This window comes from Magallana gigas, chromosome 1 (assembly GCF_963853765.1).
Source record: "Magallana gigas chromosome 1, xbMagGiga1.1, whole genome shotgun sequence".
Classification (NCBI taxonomy): Eukaryota; Metazoa; Mollusca; class Bivalvia; order Ostreida; family Ostreidae; genus Magallana; species Magallana gigas.
This window is the reverse complement of record NC_088853.1, coordinates 53,858,781-53,880,782: the sequence shown is the minus strand read 5'-3', so window position 1 is coordinate 53,880,782 and position 22,002 is coordinate 53,858,781. Positions and strand designations below refer to the sequence as shown.

Here is a 22,002-nt window from a genome sequence, read left to right as displayed (position 1 = left end):
CGAACTATTGAGTCTTACCTTTGAGGGTTATCAATAAGTATCAAAATGGAATGCAGATATGAACGAGGAAAAACAGAGAAAAATATTGAGGGGGTTAGCTTTGGCTCGGAACATCACCAGTTTGAATTTTCTTGCCCACATACTGTTGATATTAGCAGTAGAAAATCCTTTCCCCGGAAGACTAGCCACAATTTGTTGGATTTGCGAGGGGGCCAAGATTCAATTACTCGAGAAATTAACAGGCGTCTCCTACAATGTTCTATACACTTTCACTTGGTTGGCTGACCATAACTTCATCCTCGTCGTTAGATGCTGGCTGGCTTGTATCAAGTACTGATACCATTGACTCAAACTCTTGCAAATCTTGCAGTTCGTTGCTCACAGTAGAAAGCTCTTCCTGAAGTTGATATTTTTCTTTTCTTAGGCTGGCCACCATGTCTTGTAATTTTCACTTTTTCCTTTGTTATTTCTTTGTGGTAAATATCAGATTTTTTCTGCAACACCATGCGTTTTCTTCTCACTTTTTCAATAATACTCAGAGCGTTCTTCATCTGTCCGATTGTTATGTCATAACAAGCAGCCTTCAACTCAACATCGATCTCCGAAATGATTTCTTGTAAGAAGGAAGGTCTTTAAAAATATTGGACGCCATTTCTTTAGAATCTACAACCAAAAAATTTGGTTATTAATTAAAATAAAAAAAATGATTTCATTTACAATTAAAATTTAGCAATCAATTAATTTAATGTTAAATCATTTTTTACTAGTTGTTTCTAATAGTTTTTTTAACCAAAAAAAGTGGGGTCAATAATACAATATAATGTTTTTTAAATTCATTCAAATGTATATACTTTAAATAGTAATAACACCATACACCAACTCTTATTCCACACCAAAAAAAAAATATATACATATATATATATATATCACCTGGAAATTCTTTTTCTTTTTAAAAAAAATCTGTTTGAATGCTTTTATAGACTAATGTATACTGCAAATATATTTTTGCTTAATTCATTCACCTGCATCTAGTTACAATTTTATTTTTCAATTCTTTAAAATGTTCAGACTTTTATAAGGTCTTGAAAGACAGATGTAAAAAAGTGGCTTATTTGTATATTACCATAATATTTTTCAATCAGTCAATAATTTATTTTAATCTACATGTTGTATATTCCAGAAACAGCACTGACTTATTTTATTTAAAGCAAAAAGAGCTGTATTTTTTAGAATTTTATTTTGCTGCAAAAACCTGCTAGTCTGCATGTAACTTAAACTTTTATGATAAATAAGATTTGAAAAAAAACATTTTTGTCAGAAAAAAGATTTCTCTTCTAAGGAATGTATAGCTGTTCAATTTTCGTACAGGACGACAATAATTCAATTTTGCTTCAATTAAGGCTTCTCCCACTAAAATAAGGCTATCATGCAACTCATATTGCTTTAAAAAAAACCCAGAACATTATCAGTAATATTCAATGTACTGGTAAATAATTATTAATGTCTCAAACATTTAATTGTCTCTAATTTAAGCATTCTTGTTATATGTTATCAGTGTCCCAAACATTTTCACCAATCATCTCTAAATTTAATATTTTTCTATGTTATCAAATGTGCTTAGAAATGTATAAAAAGTAAATCATTATGATTAAATTAAGATTATAGTAACAGTTAGTTCGCTGAAAGATTAATTAATACCCGTGTTGTTTTTTGGGTTTTTTTTTCTCTTCTTTTTTCTAAAAACTAGAGCCGAGCTCGTTGCAAAGCAACGAGTATGGCTTCCGTCGCAACTTCGTGTCGGGAAGGATTGTCCATCAGTCTGATTAAAACACCTCCTTCTCCTTACACTTGTCAGAGCCTGACAGACCCTGTATTGATAAAAGGTCATCTTTACACGACCATTTCTTCTTACCAATTAGAGCTTTAGAAAATTGATTGGAACTCTTCAAATGGAGACAAAAAAGATTTAATTCATGGCTATTTTCTGTGTAACCTCTAGATTGAGTATTGCACCACTCATTAAACAGATAAAGGCATATCTTTGCTAAGTAGGTGTTAATTTAGATTGTATGCAGATGTGGAGGTCAAGTGGAGATAGTCTGTTATTGATACAGGTCTATCAGACCTTGGCGAGTGGAAGGAGAAGGGAAATGGTTTTAATGAGACTATATTATCAATATGATAATAGTAAGTTCAAGAAATCGAAAACGAGACTAAATTTCAAAGTATTATTTTCATACCCGGCAATTTCTTCGTTTAACTTACTTCAAGTTTAGGATAACTTTAAAAGTACATCATTTATGTACATGTATATAATTAATGTAATTATGATAAAAGTGTGTGTGTGGCGGTGGGGGTAATGGCCCAAAAATCAATTTTCTAAACGTTAACTTAAGGGAAATTTTGGTTGAGAGAAAGGGGGCATTGCTCCCACTGGACCATCTAAAATATTTTCAGCTTAGAATGTTAAATTAAGAACACATTTATTACATTATTTACAATGAAAAAATGTCAGTGGCTGAGTCCATTCAATTTGGTCTGGAAACACTAAACAAATGACACAAAGACAAAATACAAGCTTTTTGTCTTGTCATATTAAACATATACACCTGATAAAGCTTTACTTAAAATTTGAAGTGCAGTAATGGAAGAATTTTGCATACAATTTACTGTAAACGCACTAATTGTTGTTGTGATTCAGTAGAGTTCCGAATATACTTGTAAATCTTACAATTACTCCTGAGCATTTGCACAGCATGTGTAATTTATCAGCTGTTTATAGACATATCTCAGATGTGTTAATCTGTGGATATAGTTTAATGGCAAAGTTTAGTTCCTACATCATATATAAGTTATTTTTGTTCAATGTAGAACCCTGCCACATGGGTTGATAAGAAAAGAAATTCTGTATCATTTGCAGAATCGATTCGAATTTCTTAGGCGATTTGATTTAAAAAATCTCACATATTATTGATATACCGAGCTAATCTTGTTATTTCATTTCCTTGTGTTATTTACTCAAAACAACTCGAAGCATATTGGTTTATGGGATCTATGTTATACATTGATACATGTATATACAAGTAAACCAAAATAAGGCACAGATCACAAGTTTAACACTGTTGAAGACATGTACATGGGACATGCACTTACATGTACATAGTAGGAGTGTAGGCCTACAGAGGTGTGTTCACGAAAGCAGGATTAAAACAGTCTATTCACCTTGAATATTTGTTTATTTTTCTAATTTTTCTATATATTTATACTCTAGACATTATTTACATTTTGATAGATTGTACATGTTTTGTAGTCACACAAGACTGTCACCTTAGTATTGTTTTGTAGATATTTTAATGTAGAAAATATAATCATCTTAAAATAAATGTAACGTGTAATGATAATTATCATGATTATTTTAATTTACTTGTGAACTTTTAATTCCTTAAAATTGAAGTGTGATGGAATAATGGTGAATGTCTATAATATTATTATGTATGTAAAACACTCAAAGACAGCATGTAAAACACTCAAAGACATGTATGATATGATAAAAATACATGTATCCCCCTCCCCTTTAAAGTGGTACTATTATGTAAGTACTATATTACATCGAAAAGCCATATTTCCAATAATTTTAAATCAATATTCAATATACATGGTAATAAAAAAAATCCAAACTTTAATAGTGTAGTTAATCAGGCATTTGCATATTTAATACTGACGAACCATGTTTGACTACAGAAAACATGTACTTAACCACCAGTGTAAATACATTGTAAGTACTTAACTGCTGTTTTTATATACATAGACACATAACTATATGCCTAACCTCTGTTGTCTCTCTCAATAAATCAAAGGGATTATCATCATCCTCCTCATCAACTGTTACAGTAAAAGAAAATTCAGTATTACTCAATCCAACTTTTTTTCCTAGTTAAACCAATGTCATTACATATTGAGTCATACTAATACCTCAATTCATACATCATTTAATGTTTTGAATTCAGGTACAGTTTTCATAATAATTTGTAATTAACAACAAATAGAACCTTTTCTTTCCTCTCTATTTTCTCTTTATTTCTAAAAACAGACAAAAAGTGCATATACTAGTCTATGTGCAGAATAATTGTTGTCATTCTCTTTCCTTCATTAACAATACAAGTTTATTTTATACACTTAATCGGCAATCACGAGGAGTCAAATACTGTTCCCGCAAAATGATGTTACGTATGATGTACTTAAAGAGGAGGTTTCATATTCTAGCGCTTCTGGTGCAAAATGACGGTGCTTTAATTTATGATTAGTTAATAAATGAATGCGAAAGATGATCTGTGATGACCTCTTGTGTAGTTTTAGTAAATGATGACCTCTTGTGTAGTATTAGTTAATGCCAAGTTATATGCATACATATACACCTTAAATATTTAATTTATAAAATATGAAAGTGAAATAATACCTTTCGCCAAGGAGCATTTTCATCTCCATAGTCGTAACGTATCTCCTCGCCAGGATCAATGTCTTTGGCAGCGAAGAAACAAAGCCTTGGGTAATTGTTAAAAATGTTCAACTTCATAACTGCATTTCCATGCTTTTCGTCGTTAACAAAACGACATCAATACTACAAAACACAGATAAAAGTTTGTCTGAAATGCCACTTTGTAATAAGCAATGTTTGTTTTCTGTCTCCTCTAGAAAAATTATGTCATAATTGCATATATAAACCCCCCCCTCCTTTTTATCTGAGAAAATAAGACATTAATTAACAGCTAAACACTGTTCGTTCATAGGCACTGTCCACCATTTTTTTCTTCAGCATTGCTTTCCCTACAACCCCTATATATATACCATTTCTCTTAATTACATCTTGCTTCACTGTGTTACTCTGTCCCAATGAAATTATCAAGTTTTATGCACAAGCTGTTCTCAAGCCAGGAAAGTACTAACATCAAATAATCAGGTAAACGCGTTATTTACAAACAGAATATCCACGAAAAATTAGAATAAAATGCAGAAAAATCCAAATACAACGAAAGAAATACTACATGTCTGCCACAATTTCAGGTGTGCAATCGGGTGTAACGGAATCGGTTTATTTACCAGGCACCTGTGTGCCTGTGCCTATTTACGAGCTGTGTTCAGCTTTAATTTGGTTAACGAATTTTAGAGATTTTTAAGTGTTTATCACAAAGTATCTTGATATTTCAACCACACACTTACACATTTTTCCATTCCAAGTAAAAAAAACCCATGTAATTATGTCGTTCCTTTTCTCTTCTTAATTTGCTCCGCTTCCTGGGGTGTAAGTCTGTCCCCTAGCAGGAATTCTCCTTTCATGAAACTTTGAGTAGCAAATACTCCAAATCCTTAAATAAATATAAATATATCATTTATAAAAAGGTGGTTCGTGGAAAGGTATTTTCGTTGGTACTGTTATCAGGATAATTTTGTTGTAAAAATCTTACGGGTATTTATAAATCATTGAACTGATAATAACATTTTTCATTAAGTTTTCGGCGACTGGAATTTATATAAAAATTTTAGATGGATCCTCTCAGGTTGCACACCACTGTTAACTTAATTTTTACTATAAAGCCTGATACAAAATTACGCAACTTTAGACACGGGTAGCGAGTTTAAAACAAACTTCTGGGAAAATCCCTCTTTACAACTTTTTTTAAAAACAATTGTTCCTGACCAATCTTGTAGCTAAAAACACACCCATCCACAAAGGCACGAGTTTTGTTTACATAAATGTTACACATATGCTTTAAAATCATGTCCGAGCCCTTTCACCCCTGCCTAAACAACTGGCATCGAAAATTCAAGTGATAATGTTTACAAAGATGGGAAAATCCGGCATTTTACTCGTTGTTTTTCATCTCATAAAAAGGTACATTCCTTGTCCCTGGCGGAAAACCCCTATTAATAACAAGAGGCCCAATGGGCAACATCGCTCACCTGAGCAACACTGGCTTTATATGGGCGTTCAAAGGATATTGTGCCATGTGGCCCCTCAGTATATTAACAAAAAATGAATATCCGAATTTTCACTTATTTTTGCATATACTTAATCTTTGACATATTTATCTGGAATACCATTTTTACCAAAAATAAGATCATATGCAATATAAATAACTAAATTTTCAGTTGGTTTTCACGATTAACTTCCAGTTCCCTTTATTTTAGCCCCACCAATAATCACTTTATAAAACGATTAAAATACATGAGGGCATAAGGGGAAATTTTCTCCCTCCACTACTTACTAGTTATTGTATTTTAAAAAATTATATGTGTAAAAGAGAAAAGGGTCGTTTTCATTTACTAGTGTTTGAATAACTATCAAAAATTTGTGTAGATTTTAGGCAATTCATCGTTCAAGAAGGGGCACCAGAAAGTAGTTACAGCATATCATCCTTTTAGCAAGACATTTCTATTGATCAACCAAAATTTCAGCGTCAATCGTAGAATTATAAGCAAGTTACATAGCTTGGTTTGAGTCACGTTTTTGTTCTTATGAGTTTATAACATTCAAGTTAAGCAGTCGATTTCGGACAAATCTTCCCGTATTACTTACAATAGGACAAGTCCAAAATTCAGAGGAGACAAAAGCATTTAGAATCGTCCATCAAAGCAGACTACAGATCACTAGATCTTCAGCTACGTTTAATAATATATACGGGTCGTTTATGTATCCTTCTATAAAAATGATTGTCATCTAATGAATCTGAATTATTTAAATTTAAAGCATATATGTACCTGTGTTGAGTTTCTGCTAGGAATAGGAAAACTGTGCAACCACGAACATGTAACCCCCTCCCCTAATTTATACACCACAAAGCTTGGGGATTAGGATAAAATAGCTACGCAGCATTGTTAAGGCGTCCCGATGCTAAAATACGGCTGGAAAACGATATTATTTGAATCATGGCAAAAATAATTTTACCTGGAGTATTTCTTTAAATCTATGTTACATTTATTGACATCGATGTTAAACATTATATTTGATGCATTTTTGTGACGTCATATGTACTTCGTAATCACGTGACAGGCGAATCCTAATATTGCAAATGATCTAGTTAAAACGCATCGGCGCAGGTGATTAATGACATTAAATCATACATATTTTTAAGAAAAATCCTTTGTTAAGTAATAAACTTTGAAGTTCTTGCTTGGGAAAGAAATAGATATTTCGTTTATAGAAGATATTGTTGAAACATTCCACAAAATCATCAAAATAATGCACATTTTTACTAATCAAAAGCGATTTACAAAAAAATGGGGTAAATCCGTAGGTTTCCGCAGCACGATTCACATTGGTACTTATATTCTCTACCAATTTTACGTAAAATATTCTAAAATTGTGTTGATCTTTCACCTGCGCCAAGCTGGATTTACATGCATTAAAATTTCTTCATTCAGTTGTTTACAAGTAGCAGGGAGAGTCTCCAAACCACTAGTTTATAAATAGTCTTTAACTTAAAACGAAGCTTTAAAACTGCCGATTATTTGATACTGGTTTTTAATATAAATGAATTCTGTACGTCTAGAATTAACTGCAACATCTATATAAAGGAAACATGCGGTATTATACTGGTTTGATATAATTCACTTTTAACGTTAAGATACATTCCCCGAGAACTATCGACAGGAATGCAGATCGTGACGTCAAAGTTAATTATGACGTCATATCGTATGAAGTACAGACAAGTGACTTTCTACATATCGCATCGGGAAGCCTTAACATGCCCGCGTATTTAAGAAATGAATTCAATATTTATTTATTTTGTAAGAAATAAAATGATTTGGGGCAGTTTACGCAAAAGAATATGATAAAGACAAGTTAAATATACATTTCTGAGCGGACCGTTTCCGCCCCCTGTTAAACACTCCCATGAAAATAAGAACATAAAACATTCATTTCGGAGCGGACAACTTCCGCCCCCGATGAAACACTCCTCATTATCTACTCGTGTTAATACTGTTCATATACGTCCAAATCATCTCTGATTTTCTTTGGGAGCAATCCGGACGGTGTGAGAGAAAATCCCAGTCTCCAGATCTGAGATCAGTCCAGGGCTCATGCAGTCTTCGCGGGTATGATAAGGCAACTCTCAGCGATCAAATTCCTCTTATCGATATGACGTCACAATAAGAAGCATGATGTCATATTTTATTCAGAAACTTGTTGATTTTAACTTTATCTCTGGTTTAAATTATAAAAACTACAGGGATAAAATATCACAAGAAACTATTCTAACTGAATATATCTTCGAATTCTCTCTATTACGTATAATTATCATTGATGACGTCACAAGCATGTTTAATAGAGAAGACCATGTCGGGAGACAAATCCTCGGAATGCAGTGTAAACCATGCCGAAATAAGACTTATTCAATACAGATACCTAAGATTTAGATGAGTGTCAGTTGAGTGTCAGTTAGGATACAATCAGGATAATACAGGCATGGATATTTTGTTTTAAAAGGTAAGCAGATCGACATTTATATGGCCTCACCAGCCTTTTCCCTGTCAGTGTGTACAAAAAAGGCAAAAGTGTAACACTACCCCGGATATTATGAAGGATGACTTATCAACGGTATATGACCTAAACTACTTGAAAAGTGCTGCTAGAACCCTGTGCTTTGTTTTAAATGAAAAATACATAGTATTTTCAATGAAATTATAAAAGTTGAGAGGGTTTCCGATAAATATTTAAATTATTTATTTTATGCGATTAACAATAGGATTCTAGCAGTAATACTAATAAACATGAACTAATTGCCGATCGAATTATTGTAGCAAACATACAAATGAACTTCGGGGTAGTGATTTTTTGTTAAGGTAAAAAAGTGATATATTTTTAACTGTCACGTGATACCGTGGTACGGCAGCTTCAAAGATCGAGTCGATTCCGAAGTAGAAAAATAAAATCTTGGTGAACACATTCACTTGGTATTAATATTCCGCACTGTTTTCATAAAAATAAACAGTTTTTAAATTGATCATAATTTTGACGGTCATTAAACTCGGAGTTGCCTTAACCTACCCGCGTTCCCTCGGGCGCCCTTGACACGCCTAGTACACGGAGTCCAAGCAGTCGTCTTGGATCCCTTGTACCACCTCACAGTCACATGTTGACAATCAATAGACAGAATGCAGCAGACTTGAAGCCAATCTCCTGCATACTTTGGAATGTCCACCAGAACAAAATCGTCTACCTGGATTTCTTGTGTCGAGTTTCTGGGTCCGCAGGCCTTTCCTATAATGACCTAAATAGAAATATTTAAAATGAGTTACTATTCTGTAACGTGGGAGTTTTGTTATTGAATGTGCATGTATAAGTGTATAATGATTATTTACCGGAGGGCACATCTTCGTCATCGCCGAAATCAAAGACGCTCGCACTGTCCTGAGAATTTGGTTCTGAAAGAAAGAAATACCTTACTTTTTAAAGTTTATTCACACACAAACACACACAGAGAAAAGAAGAGTACAGTACCTGCTTTGGAGTCGAGGATTTCTTTACCTTTTTTTCACGTGATATCCCATATTTGGGACAACTTTAGTAGAATGCGCTTTGATATTTTCTTCAGTGACGTTCATCAGAATGGTTAACAGACAAAATACTATATGCTTCATAGCTTGCGCTTCTGCGTTTGTATATTTGTGCATTTCTACTATCGTGGCTATTCATGTATGTTAAAAATGTACAGTTACCTGTATTTATTTCTAGTGTACAATGATAAAGTCACCAAAACCTGTTTGTACTTTTATGCGTTTGTTTGTCAGTCGCTTAATACTGATCATTATTTGAGGCAACAATTGATCAACTAAAACAACGGGATTTTTCAATGTGAGCATGGAACAAATTTAATGGTAGGTAATATTTCCTTTTTTACCTTGTAAAGTAAAAATCAATATGTACAAACATTCCGGCAAGCAATTAAATATTGTGAATAAAACGGACAAAAACTACGTGCGTTTGTTGAATCGTAAACACGTTGTAAAACGTCATGCATTGCAACTCATTCACTGGATTGGAGAATCTGTTTGACGTAAATACTGTCACGTGTTAAATAATGCTATCCATATAAGGTAGTGTACCCGACCTGTTACAACATTTGTTAAAATCTCTAACTTTACGGCACGTACTTTGTCTGTAGACCACTCTTTCCAAAAAATTTTAGCCCTGCCATTGTCATCTTTTGCGATTTTAAAAATATGTGGCTTGGAGTGGTTTTTGATGGTGTTAAGATGTGGAATAAGCCACTCGGTGATGTTGAACACCGTGGAGGTCCGTATGCTTGCTGGTGTTGGAGTATAACATTTCTCAAATCCCTCCATCAGCTTTTCCAGGGTCATTGCTGCATGTTTACACAACCAGTGGCTGAATCTGATATACCGAAGAAACATTAGGACATGTCATCTTCATTGGTGTGTTTGTGTGGGTTTGTTTAATGCAATATTGCTATTGCTATTGCATTATCTTGCAATTTTAATCACTTATTTAGAACACCATTTTTTCAAAGTGAGTGTTTTTATGCACATGCTTTTATTACTTTATTGTATATAACCCCCACCCCCCCCCCCCCCCCCCTGCAACATAAAAGGGAGGGCACTTTTAAATGCAGAAACAACCAAAGAGTGAGGATAAGATGATAAGACTGTTATTCGTACTTTGAAACACCTGATCAATGTCCTCGTGGGTATGGCCCACCATCTGGGTATGGCCCACCATCAAGAAGGAAATATTGATTTTCCTAAACCAAGAAAACTAAGAAAAAAACAACTTTTAAAAATATGGAACACTGAGATGAATTTTTGAGGTAAAAAATTGTTGCAAATCATTCCCTATTCTTGTTCTCCCTCGCGCAGTTGTCCATTTGGAGATAGAGGACATCTGGAAGAGACTCCCTCAACATGTAAATGACACTCAGCAAAACAGATAATGTCAGATTGGTTGAATGGCTGTATTCAAATAAATCGAAAAAGGCGTATACACCAATCCCATGTACTATCACCCCTACCAATCGCAGACGCAACCTCCACATGGCGGAGATGAATTTACTGGCATGCACAAAGTGCGGGAGTTGAGTCTTACTCTGATCCATTCCGTCTATTATGAGTGACAGATACCTGTTTAGATAGGATTTTGCCTTTTGTTGGTGTTTGTAGTATTTATGACGTTCGAGACTGAAATGAAAATAATGTTTTTATTATATGGTGACCTTTTGCAATTGGTTGTCGTCCTTCGTCGTGCGTTGTGCTAACAATCTCTCTCTCTTTCTCTCTCTCTTTCTCTCCCACGAACCCACGCACGCACACACACATACACACAAGCACGCACAGAGAGAGAGAGAGAGAGAGAGAGAAAGAGAGATAACCGACTTCAGGTGATCAGAAAAGCTCACTGGAACCTTCGGTTCAGGTGAGCTAAAACAGGATACGTTATTGATACAATATTGTTTGACCAGCTCGTTTTTTTTTTCAATATAACTGTACTTAATTTACAACAAAGCGTATTTTTTTCTGTTATTATACATTTAATCTAAGTTGCTGAATATCATATGTTTTGGAGGGAAAAATGAGGGGGTAGGAGCCTTTTTCCTGTAATCAACAAATGAAAAAAAAAAATTCAAAGTGCCAAATTTCTTTCAAAGTGCGTTGCCACAATGCTTACTGAAACAATAAATTCATTTATCGATCTTTTTTGCGGGATAAAGAGATTATCTTAATGTTGTTTCTATATCGGCCATTGTATTAAACCAAGCGGTTTGTGATATTTCATTTTCCTACCGAAGTGTCATATAGCTCTTATTTTATGACACTAACCATGTATTTTACATATATCTACAAATGGATTCATACTTCCAGTGTCGTGGTAGCGTTTGAAAATTATGCCCGAACCCAAATGATGTTTTGCTTGATGGTGTCATATACATCTTCATTCTCAAACTAGCTACCTCTTTTGTACCACTTCCAAACAACACTCGCCGTGCAAGACTTGGTACCGAAATACTACATTTGAATTTATCAATGTTTCGTTCGAAATAATACTTTTGCAAATTTTTAACGGCTTGTACGAAAGGTTCGACATCAAGGTTTTTGTACCAGACTAGAAAATCGCGAAAGGTTGTCATTTTCTTTTCGTTCCACACTCTTTGACAGACAGCATACTCTTCGTCGGTAATATTGGCATTCTTTAAACTGAAATAAAAGGCCTCGTGAGACGGAGGTCGGTCGCAATGTAGTTTGTCCGTGTCAATATAATAAAATATATTTCGTGTTCTGGAATGTAGAGAAATTGAGTCGGTCGGGAGAGCACAACCAAACAATTTACAAGGTTTTAATTGAAGGAAAGCTTAAGGGGTTGAAATATCACAAAATTATGATTAAAGTTAATAGCAAATCCTCAACACTTGCGTTTACAAGAAACATGTAAATTTCCGGACAACATCCGGTCAGATCTATCAACCCGGCAATAGAACCAAGAAGTAAAATAATGTAATTTCATGACGAACGATATACAACATATATGTTAAAGATATGTACTTTTAGTCTAGTTCAGTTGTCAATAGCATTTGCAAAGTGTGGTTGTTTTTGAGTGTCATTTTGTATCATATGCAACAAGTCATTTTGTAACATAATCTTCTCTCACGCGTCATAATAGATAGGTACATGAAAAATCAGAATGTTTTCGATGCGATATTTGTGAAGAAGTTCTGAATCGAAAAGACAACTATTAGGGTGTGCAAAGCGGAATTTAAATGTTTGTACTGCGACTACACGTTCAAGTTTTCATCTCATCGCACCGCACATGTCCACATTGAGCGCAGAGATAAATTATTTAAATGTGAAAACCGCAGCGTTGAATATGTTGATGAGAAAAAATGTCAACGACACCAGCAGACATGCAAGGTATGCTTCTATATAGTTTTGATTTCTATATCTTTGTTCACGAATTTTAAAATATATTTAACGTGTCTGCAGGCGCCTGCATCCGTGCCGGTGAATCAAACAGAGTGCTCACCTCCCCACCTTCCTCCGTCTCTGTAAATTATATTCTCCTTCTTACCTATAGAATATGTATACGTATAAATTCTTTAACATAGTTTATTTCAGTTATTTCTTTGAATGAACATTTGTAACTTACACAATGTTACTTAATCAATATTTTACATATTGTTTTGTTATTTCATTGTAGAGATAAAAATGTAATGAATCATACATACCAGTCTAAACATAGGGGCTCTCGGGGTTAAGTGAATTATAATCGGCCTGGCATCTAACCAAACATCGTTAGTCTAAAAAAAAACATAAAATAAATTTTAGATGTTTATGAAAAAAATTACCTTATATAATACTGTAGATATCCCATTTTCATCGTTTTACATTTGTCGAAAGGTAATACCCAGCATTTTTATGCAAAGTATCTCTAGCTTAGAAAACTCGCGGAGTCTTAGTCTTGTGAAACTAGATCTTTTTTAATATTTATTTTTCGTTTATTAAATACATAAAGAACTTCAGAAAAGTCAATATGTTAAAAAGTTTATCATTACAAAAGGAGGTTGGATAAGTCAACAAGTCAGTCTGTTGGGTGGGCGCCTCTGCCCTGTCGAACGGCGGTGTGGTCATGGTTGAGGAGCTGGCATGACTGGTGGTGGTGTGGGGGTCGAACTTGAATTGGTACATCGTGGACTCTTCTCCTCACACATAGCGTCAGAATTAACACTAAAAAAGTTAATTATTTTTAAAGTCCCTCATGACAACTGCATCAAACTCGGTAAGTGACTGGGACTTGATCTCGATGTTCACCCGTCTCCTCAGACACCTTCTCTTGATCGCTCAAACAATCATCACCGAAAAGACCACCACACCCGTCCCTCCCACGATAACATATATCCAAGGTTTGTCTTAATAAATCTACGATATACGTTTACATACCTGTTTATTTTTTACGGATGGATAACCTTGTCATGCTTGCTGTGATCGGATTTAGCAAAGTAAACTAGGTTATGTAACCTTTGCTTTTCAATAGAATGTTAAACAATAACTCTTAGTAAGGAAAAAGCTTTATGACAGAGTAGCAGGATGTAATAGTTATGGCGGTTTCAAAGAAAGTGTTCGGGAGGTATACTTAAAAAAACATTATGAATGTAATTGAGTGAAACGCGTGTCTCCGGTGTTGGTCGAAATTTCTGAACTTAATCTGTTTATTGGATTAAAAACTGTCATTTATGCTAAAATAAAATCTACAAGTCTTATGTCTTTGTCGATATTAGCCTACCGTGATGAAGAAGGAAATTACGTTGACCTAACAGGAAATCATGGTAAAAAGAGTGAAGATCGTATGCTCATGGAAGTGCCCAAGTGGGGATGGAAGCCAAGAGGTGAAGCTTCGACTATAGCGTAGAGACATGGGACAGAGAAGGAAGAAAAAAATGGTACAGAAGAGTGAAGAAGATGTGTTCATTGAATACCCTAAGAGGAGCTGGCGAGGACTATTTAATTTGCCGATATTGAGAAGGTGCTGGATTTAAGTGGTGCCGGTACTGAGAAATTTCACTGCAGTGCTGTTATTTGCCCCATGATTAGATGTTCTTTACCAAACCTAGCCTAAGCCTGGCAATATTTCGAAAGTTTTCATTTTGAAGCTGTTCTAATAGTTGAAAAGAACCTCGATATGTATTTTAAGCCTGGGATATCTTGGAATTTACTTTAAAATGTTTCTGACACTTAAATGCAACAAATTTTGAATCAAGGTGATAGTGCTGTTATTTTAGAATTCATTCTGATCATACATGTACTTTTCGAATTTCATTTTGCTGCAACAGAATGGAACTCGGTTTCCGTAATCATCCCCAAGGAGGTCATTCCAGCCATGGAATATCTGGCCAACCCATTGACAAGGAAGAATTTTGGCATTAAAGGGGAAAACATTTTTTTTATTTGCCAACTCGGGTAGGGATGTTATTCCAGTTTTCTACCATGTGCTGATATAGTGATCTGATTTTAGTTATAAAGAAAAACATTTCTGGATTAGAGTGGTGTTGTAAGAATTAGTTTTCTTCACAAACATTCCTTCACAAACAAAATAAAATTATATAGATACATTACCTATTTTAACAGATATGGATGTTGTCAGAGCGGTCAGAACGTCTCAAGAAGTCGGCGTGACTTCAAATTTCCAGAGAGAGTCCATGCGACGAATCTGAGGAAATACTGTGCCACTATAGCTGAAGTAAGTTATGATATTATTGTTGCGTTGTTCTATTTTAAGTTATTATCAACATATAAAACTGCACCATTGATGAAGAAAAATATTGTCAGAAATTACTTTTGAAAATTAATTGAAATTAGTTTCTTTAAAAAAAAAATCCTAAGATCAAGGTACTTTACATATTTGTTCCTAGATTCTCCCTGTATGAGGGCAGTAGTCATTATGTTAAATGTAGTAAAGGGGTACGAACTGTTGCCTGAGAGCATAGGCTGAGGTCAACATCAATTTCTTACCAAGGAACTGACAATATGACTATTGCCCACATTCCTATTTGATGATTGATTTGTTAAACAAGGAAAAAAATATCCTTGTGGTAATGTCAGGGCGGCTGGGAAATTGTCCAAATTATCTGCCGGGGGACAGTCAAATAGTCAGCCAAGGTTAGGGGATTAGCAAAGCATGGGACATTTAAGCTGGTAGTTAATATAAATTACATCATATATATGATTTGGTGGGTTCACTTCTTTACAGGTTCCTTGTGTCTGACTACACTGTTGATTGAGAGATCAAAGAGGGAATATATGCGGTATAGTATTCATTTTATCTTACTTTTCTAATGCAGATATACTCTGTACTATTAGGGCACCTGAGTCACTCATGAGACCCATTGTTATCACTAGTTTGTCGTTGTGTGTCATTCATAGACATTATAAATCTCTTAAATGGGTATGAGGGCAGTAGTCATTGTGTTAGTCCTGGGGTACGAAGTGTTGCCCGAGAGCATAGGCCGAGGTCAACATCAATTTCTTACCAAGGAACTGACAATATGACTATTGCCCACATTCCCATTTGATGATTGATTTGTTAAACAAGGAAAAACATATCCTTGAGGTAATGTAAAAAAAAAAGGCAATTGACATTTTAATAATATATTGGAACAAGAACACAAATAGTAAATGAACAAATTGAACAACTTTTTTTTAGAAAAAAAGTCTTTAAAGAAACATATTTTATTGTTGCCTCTAGGTATGCTTTTCTCGCTCGCTCTGCTTTGACGTTTATTTCGTTCATCTAGACTGTGATTTCGTCTTTTTCTTTCTTCATTGCCGCTATTTTTTTCTCGGCTTTTGGTAGTTCCTCTTGGGCCTCCTCTAGTTGTTTCTCCGCCAAAATAACGTCTTATTTCAGTCTGTCGAACTCGTTTTCTGGGTAATACATTTAGTAATCCTTGAGCAGGTCTTGTTTTTTTGATAGAGGGATTTTGTGCCCGTTCCGGGTATAAAGGTTCCTGTAACTAAGTGAGGGTTCTAAGCTAGTCTTATTTTTTCCTGGGTGACGATCATTTTGTAGAATTCTTTGTCTTCTTCCTTTTCTCTTATCAGCATGTCTAATACCGTTTTTTAATTCTATGGAGGGGGTAAAAGAGAAATCATAAAGCATGTTTCTTTTCCTCCTCCTTCCATTTCTGCTGTCTAAGAAAATCCGAACTTCTTTGAGGGTTCGATCTGTCATTTCTCCCTCTGGTTAATTTTGAGTTGATTTTCCGTGGCCATCTTTCGACAAGGTATAATCTGTTGTAGAGTTTCTGAAATATGCTCATTCACTCTGTGTGACGATCTGAAGAAAAGTGCTCTATTATATAGCCTCTGGGGAGGACATTGCGCAATACCCGAACCAGCCAGAAGGGGTCCCCTTGAAGCGCGTGACTCATGATGAATCATTGTATACACCTGCGACATACCCGCAGCGGTGAAGCGCCCTTTTTAATCACGTTACTCATGATGAGTCATTGTAAAACACATGTTATGGAGGTAATATAAACCTGTACTCTTTTTTATCATACTGTTTCATTTGGTCCAACGCAGGATGAATTTAGAAGAAAGTATTTTGATGAATAATTAAGGTTGTTAAAATATAAAAAAAAAAAAAGCGATTGATTGAAAGAAATTTAAAAGTTTTAAAGACAAAACCTGTCAATAAAACGGTTACGAAGAAAAGTCGTTTCTGACTTTAGACAGGGGGCGACAATCTCGCAAATTTAAAGTGAAACAAAATGTATATAGGTCAGTTTTCGTCCTTTTCCTAAGAAATCAGAGAGCGGTTTTGTGAAACGTTTATTAAGTGACATGTTGAAACAAGTGAAAAAACGCATGCGGTGTAATCCTAACGATTATTTACGACTGAACTTAGGACACCCCTCTTCAGATTCTGAGATTTGGTACGAATTTACTCAAAGAAAAAAACTGAAGGAAGCTACCGTTGTCATCAGTTTTATAAACATAATACTCTGTTATTGCAGTAATATCATCGTTAAAACATCAACCTTATCATCAACCTGAAATCCTTTAATTCTAAAAGAAATAAAATTATTTTAAAAAAAAACATTGTTAATTTGTATACTCTTAAGAGGATTATCAACAAAACACATCGGAAATAGAAATTCTGACGTCTGCATCAAGTGATAACAGCCTCTCAGATATAAATCTTGGATCTACTAGTTCGAACAGTTTCACGACCAAAGACGAGCCAAACATATCAAATGGGATTGAAGTCAGATTTGGATGGAACGTTCACATAATCAGACACTTCTTTCCGTTTGAATCTCGTGTCCAGGTATTTCTAAAACTAGTTTAAAGATAAAATAATTTTAAGATGATTATAGCGATGATAGCAGCGTATTGCTGTTAAATACACGGACGGTGGCCGGAATACAGAGTGCTCAAGTCTAGGGACGATACCTCCTGTAATTAGTCAACTTTACGTGTATTGTAAGAATTTGAAACACTCAATAATCATCTGAAGGTGATCAATTATTCCAGTTCATATGAAGAGTTATTTGTTTTAGTAATCTTAATAAAAAAAAATAAAGGTTTCAAGGTTAGTTTTTAAACTGGCTTACTTTTTTTTTAAATTTTCCAAGGTAAACCGATGAAAGAAATAAGCAAATCAATGTAACGATATATGTAAATGGAAAGCACCAACGATTATAAATGCACCCTCCTTGCATTATTTTAAATTGAACGTTTCTATGTTTTGTTTTATAGAACTTGATAGATTATCTACATGAATCACCACTTATGGAAGGGAACAAAATGCTGACTCTCATAAACGCCGACAAATTCCTGAACCCTGATGACAGACTTCAACCTCTGTTATCAAGGAACAACAACATCATTGAAATCGCTGTGGAGGAACTGGAATGGTAGACCCAACTATTTTTAAAAATATAATGAGACGGTCAAAACACGTCACAATGGGTTCCCCTCTAACTACATGCATTTTATTTAGAGGCAATTCAAACGATAGCAATGAAGAACAATTGCAACTGACAACAGATGGAGAAATTGAATCACAAAAATCAGATGAGAATGCAGAGACATTGGTTAAAATGGCCTTGGGGAAATTGTAAGTCTCTCTCTCTCAACTCATAGACATCCTGTTAGCGCATAACTACTTATAATGAGATTTTATATTTTATTTAAGAAATAAGGAATCATTCATTGAGTATTATGAGGCGATAATTTTGGTCGGGGCGTGTTCAAATTCAATATAGCCCAAAGGATTCTATAATAGATTTTATCACATCCCGCCCGAAATTATACCTCAGAATATTTAACAAATGATTCCTTATTACTAATATTTATATATCATTTTTCAGCAATTGTACGATCAAATATTTGAATATAAAAAAGCAAACCCCGCTTGTGCCCAAACTATACGTCGTTTGAATTTATTGGACTGTATAGTACAAAATCGATACACAGTGTTATCATAGGCAAAGACAGTAATGAATGTAAATATATTTGTATAATATAATTTGTAAGGGTAATAAAAATGAGCCTGTGGCGGTACTTAATCAATACACAATATTGTTTCTTGCTGGACGACCTTTAGACGTGTCTAGGGAGTCTTGTTTCCGATATTCGATTGAGGAGTTATGCCAACGAAAAAATTTGAGGTTCCTATTGGAGGTAACCTTCCTTGGAGGACCCCCGAGAGGCGAGAGTTCTTTGAGATGTTCTTAATCGAGATGAAAGAAGAACTCTTCTATACCACTTCGAATTCAGAGATTCGTTTGGTAGAAAACATTGAGTTCTTGGGGACCAAAATGTATTTCTATTCTGGATTACTAATTGGTAATTAAATAATGTTATCACGTGCACAAAATGCATACCTTGCAAAATGTCAGTTTTAGCTGCTTTTAAATACCAGATCGTATCCGGGCACATTGTGAAAGCTTTAAGCTCTGACACTTAATCTGAAACTTTTTACTACAGGCCTCTGAATTTCTATAAATGAAAAGAATATTTTATATAGAGGGGGTATATTAATCAGTTATAAAAATGCTTATTTATAGAAATTCAGGTGCTTATATGAGCTTTTTTATATTATGGAACTTTAGATACGTCATTCAGAAATAGTGAACGCTGTCTTGTCGGAGAGACTCCTGGGCTTACGAAGCGGTCATATCCGCTGAAAGAGTGACCTTGACCTTTTGACCCTTAACTACAGTAAGCGCACAAACCTTTCAGTAATCTGTCGGAGAGACTCCTGGGCTTACGAAGCGGTCATATCCGCTGAAAGAGTGACCTTGACCTTTTGACCCTTAACTACAGTAAGCGCACAAACCTTTCAGTAATCTTATTCAAGAGGCATATTTCCTCTATCCTTTCGCCCACTTTCAGCTTACGCGTAATTGGACCTTTTTTTAACGAATTAAAGATGCTTCACTTCATTCTTCCCCTCTTCAGCAATGCTACAAAGATCAGACCCAAAGACAAATTTTTAACAAAGATATCAAGTTAAGGCTTTTGAGTCTCCAATGTCATTATGTGACCCTCAATGCAGAAAGAGATCCCTACTCCCAATTCCTAAGACCAACCAAATCGAAAGATGGAAAAAACGTACTTCGAAACCTATGTTTTCTGTCAGTTCAACTTGAAAACCACAGGGGCCAAGCCCGTTTTAACATTAATTTCAATGTAACCATAAATAAAGAAAGGGGTCGAACTCTGACCCAGATAAAAAACTACCAACTCGTTCAAAAGCCTAATAAATCAATTATTTTTTAAAACACTTGCGTGTATTTTTCAAAAAAATAATGTCTAAGATACACTCATGCCGAATTTCAAGTTGATGGGTCTTAAAATAGCGAAGATATACGTCATTATTCTCTCGAATTCACCAGTTTATTTTTACTCGGACATTTACCGGTCCAGGGCTCACGATGGGATTTTGCCTCTGACAACAGCAGTATTGCAACAAGTCGAGAAACATTCGCACTAATCTTTTAAAATCTCACATCAAATACACGCTACTTACATCTTTAAATTCCGATAAAATTCCGTAAATACTCTCCAAACTTAACTTTTATTCTGCAGCCACATCAACAATGCTATATCTATGTTTGTTTATATTTTAAGCTTAATTGCCCCATACAATTGTTTTCATTTAAATACTTTAACTTATTGAAGATGAAATAAATAAAATAAACTAAATGTGGTTAAAAATAATTACCTTGACAATTTTTTCCCCCAGGTTTTTGGCGGCATGCCATATGTCATGGGAGTGTTTAATTTGAGGGTACTGGCGTTCTGTCATAAAATAAATAATAAACTATGCTAAGCGGTTATACAACTGATTGTAATGCTTGTACAGCGTTATGTTACGTAAAGATACCTTTTTCCCCGTAGTTATACTAAAAATAAAGTTAAGCTCTGTTTCAAATAATATGTGGCTAGCAATAACACGCATATATTATTAATGGCAATGTCCTTTATTAGTGATGTTATTTATTCTATTACGTGTATTAGAGTTTAACATACTCATTAATGCACCAATCTGTAAATGTGCATCAGTCACTACTTCAGTGACATTGTTGCTGGACCTCACATCTTCCAAAGCTCTCTGAAAGCCAGCTTTCTCCATATTAGTGCTTTTCTTCCCCACCTCCCTCTTGTCAAGTGTTTCAATCGCAATGATCTTCTTGCTATCATTCTCCATCATGGAATATGTACAACATTTGGCACAATGGCCAGGACTGTCCATACGTCCATCCCCTTTCAGAGAAAAATGAAATAGTTTACACACATACATACACACACAGCTCAAATCATCAAATTAAGAAAAAAAAATTGTTGGTTTATAAACAAACCACAACAACAAACCTACCAAGAAGAACTACGTCTTTATCCTCAAGCTCTGTCCGAAAGCTGCGAAGATGTTCATCCCATTTTTCTTCAATCGCAGGAACAAGATAGGTGCGTTGCATACGAGTAAATGACGACTGGCTTGGAAAATGCAGTTTTAGGATCTTTGCCATCAATTCCACCTTGCTAAAGTTGTTTCCCGAGCACAGAACTGCTGCTGCTATCATCAGGTCCCCACTGTGTAGTCCATTGTTGAGCAGTGGTTGGGAGCACCATCTGTGTTTGATATGCTTCCTAGGACATGACTGCATAATAAAAAAAATGTTTAACCTTTTTTGCAACTAATTTCATAAAGCGCTGATATTAGTATTTCTGTGACATAGACAACATTCTTTATACGATATTAAGTAATTTCAAACAATCAGAGTGTTATAACAAAAGTTAAATCATATACAGCAAAAAAATTAATATAAATGTTTATCTGCAATAAAGCAGCAGATTAAGTGTAATATAAAATTATGAACTTAGAAGGTGACATTAATGTAAGTTTTAGAACTTGACGTGACTCATCTTTTTGGTCAAGGTGATATTTTTAATTCATTACCAATATCAAAATATTTGACAATAAAGGAG

At 34.7% G+C, this 22,002-nt stretch overlaps 1 protein-coding gene across 1 annotated transcript; it reads right to left on the bottom strand.

Moving 5' to 3' along the window:
* Positions 1 to 1,823: 1,823 nt before the first annotated feature.
* On the bottom strand, positions 1,824 to 21,680 carry LOC117685405 (uncharacterized). Its single transcript, XM_066086777.1, has 6 exons — positions 21,392 to 21,680; positions 21,046 to 21,279; positions 20,738 to 20,814; positions 9,047 to 9,269; positions 3,830 to 3,882; positions 1,824 to 1,943 (listed from the first exon to the last, which is right to left on the bottom strand). Exons 1-6 carry the CDS (start codon positions 21,678 to 21,680, stop codon positions 1,824 to 1,826), a joined length of 996 nt encoding a protein of 331 aa, XP_065942849.1.
* Positions 21,681 to 22,002: the final 322 nt, after the last annotated feature.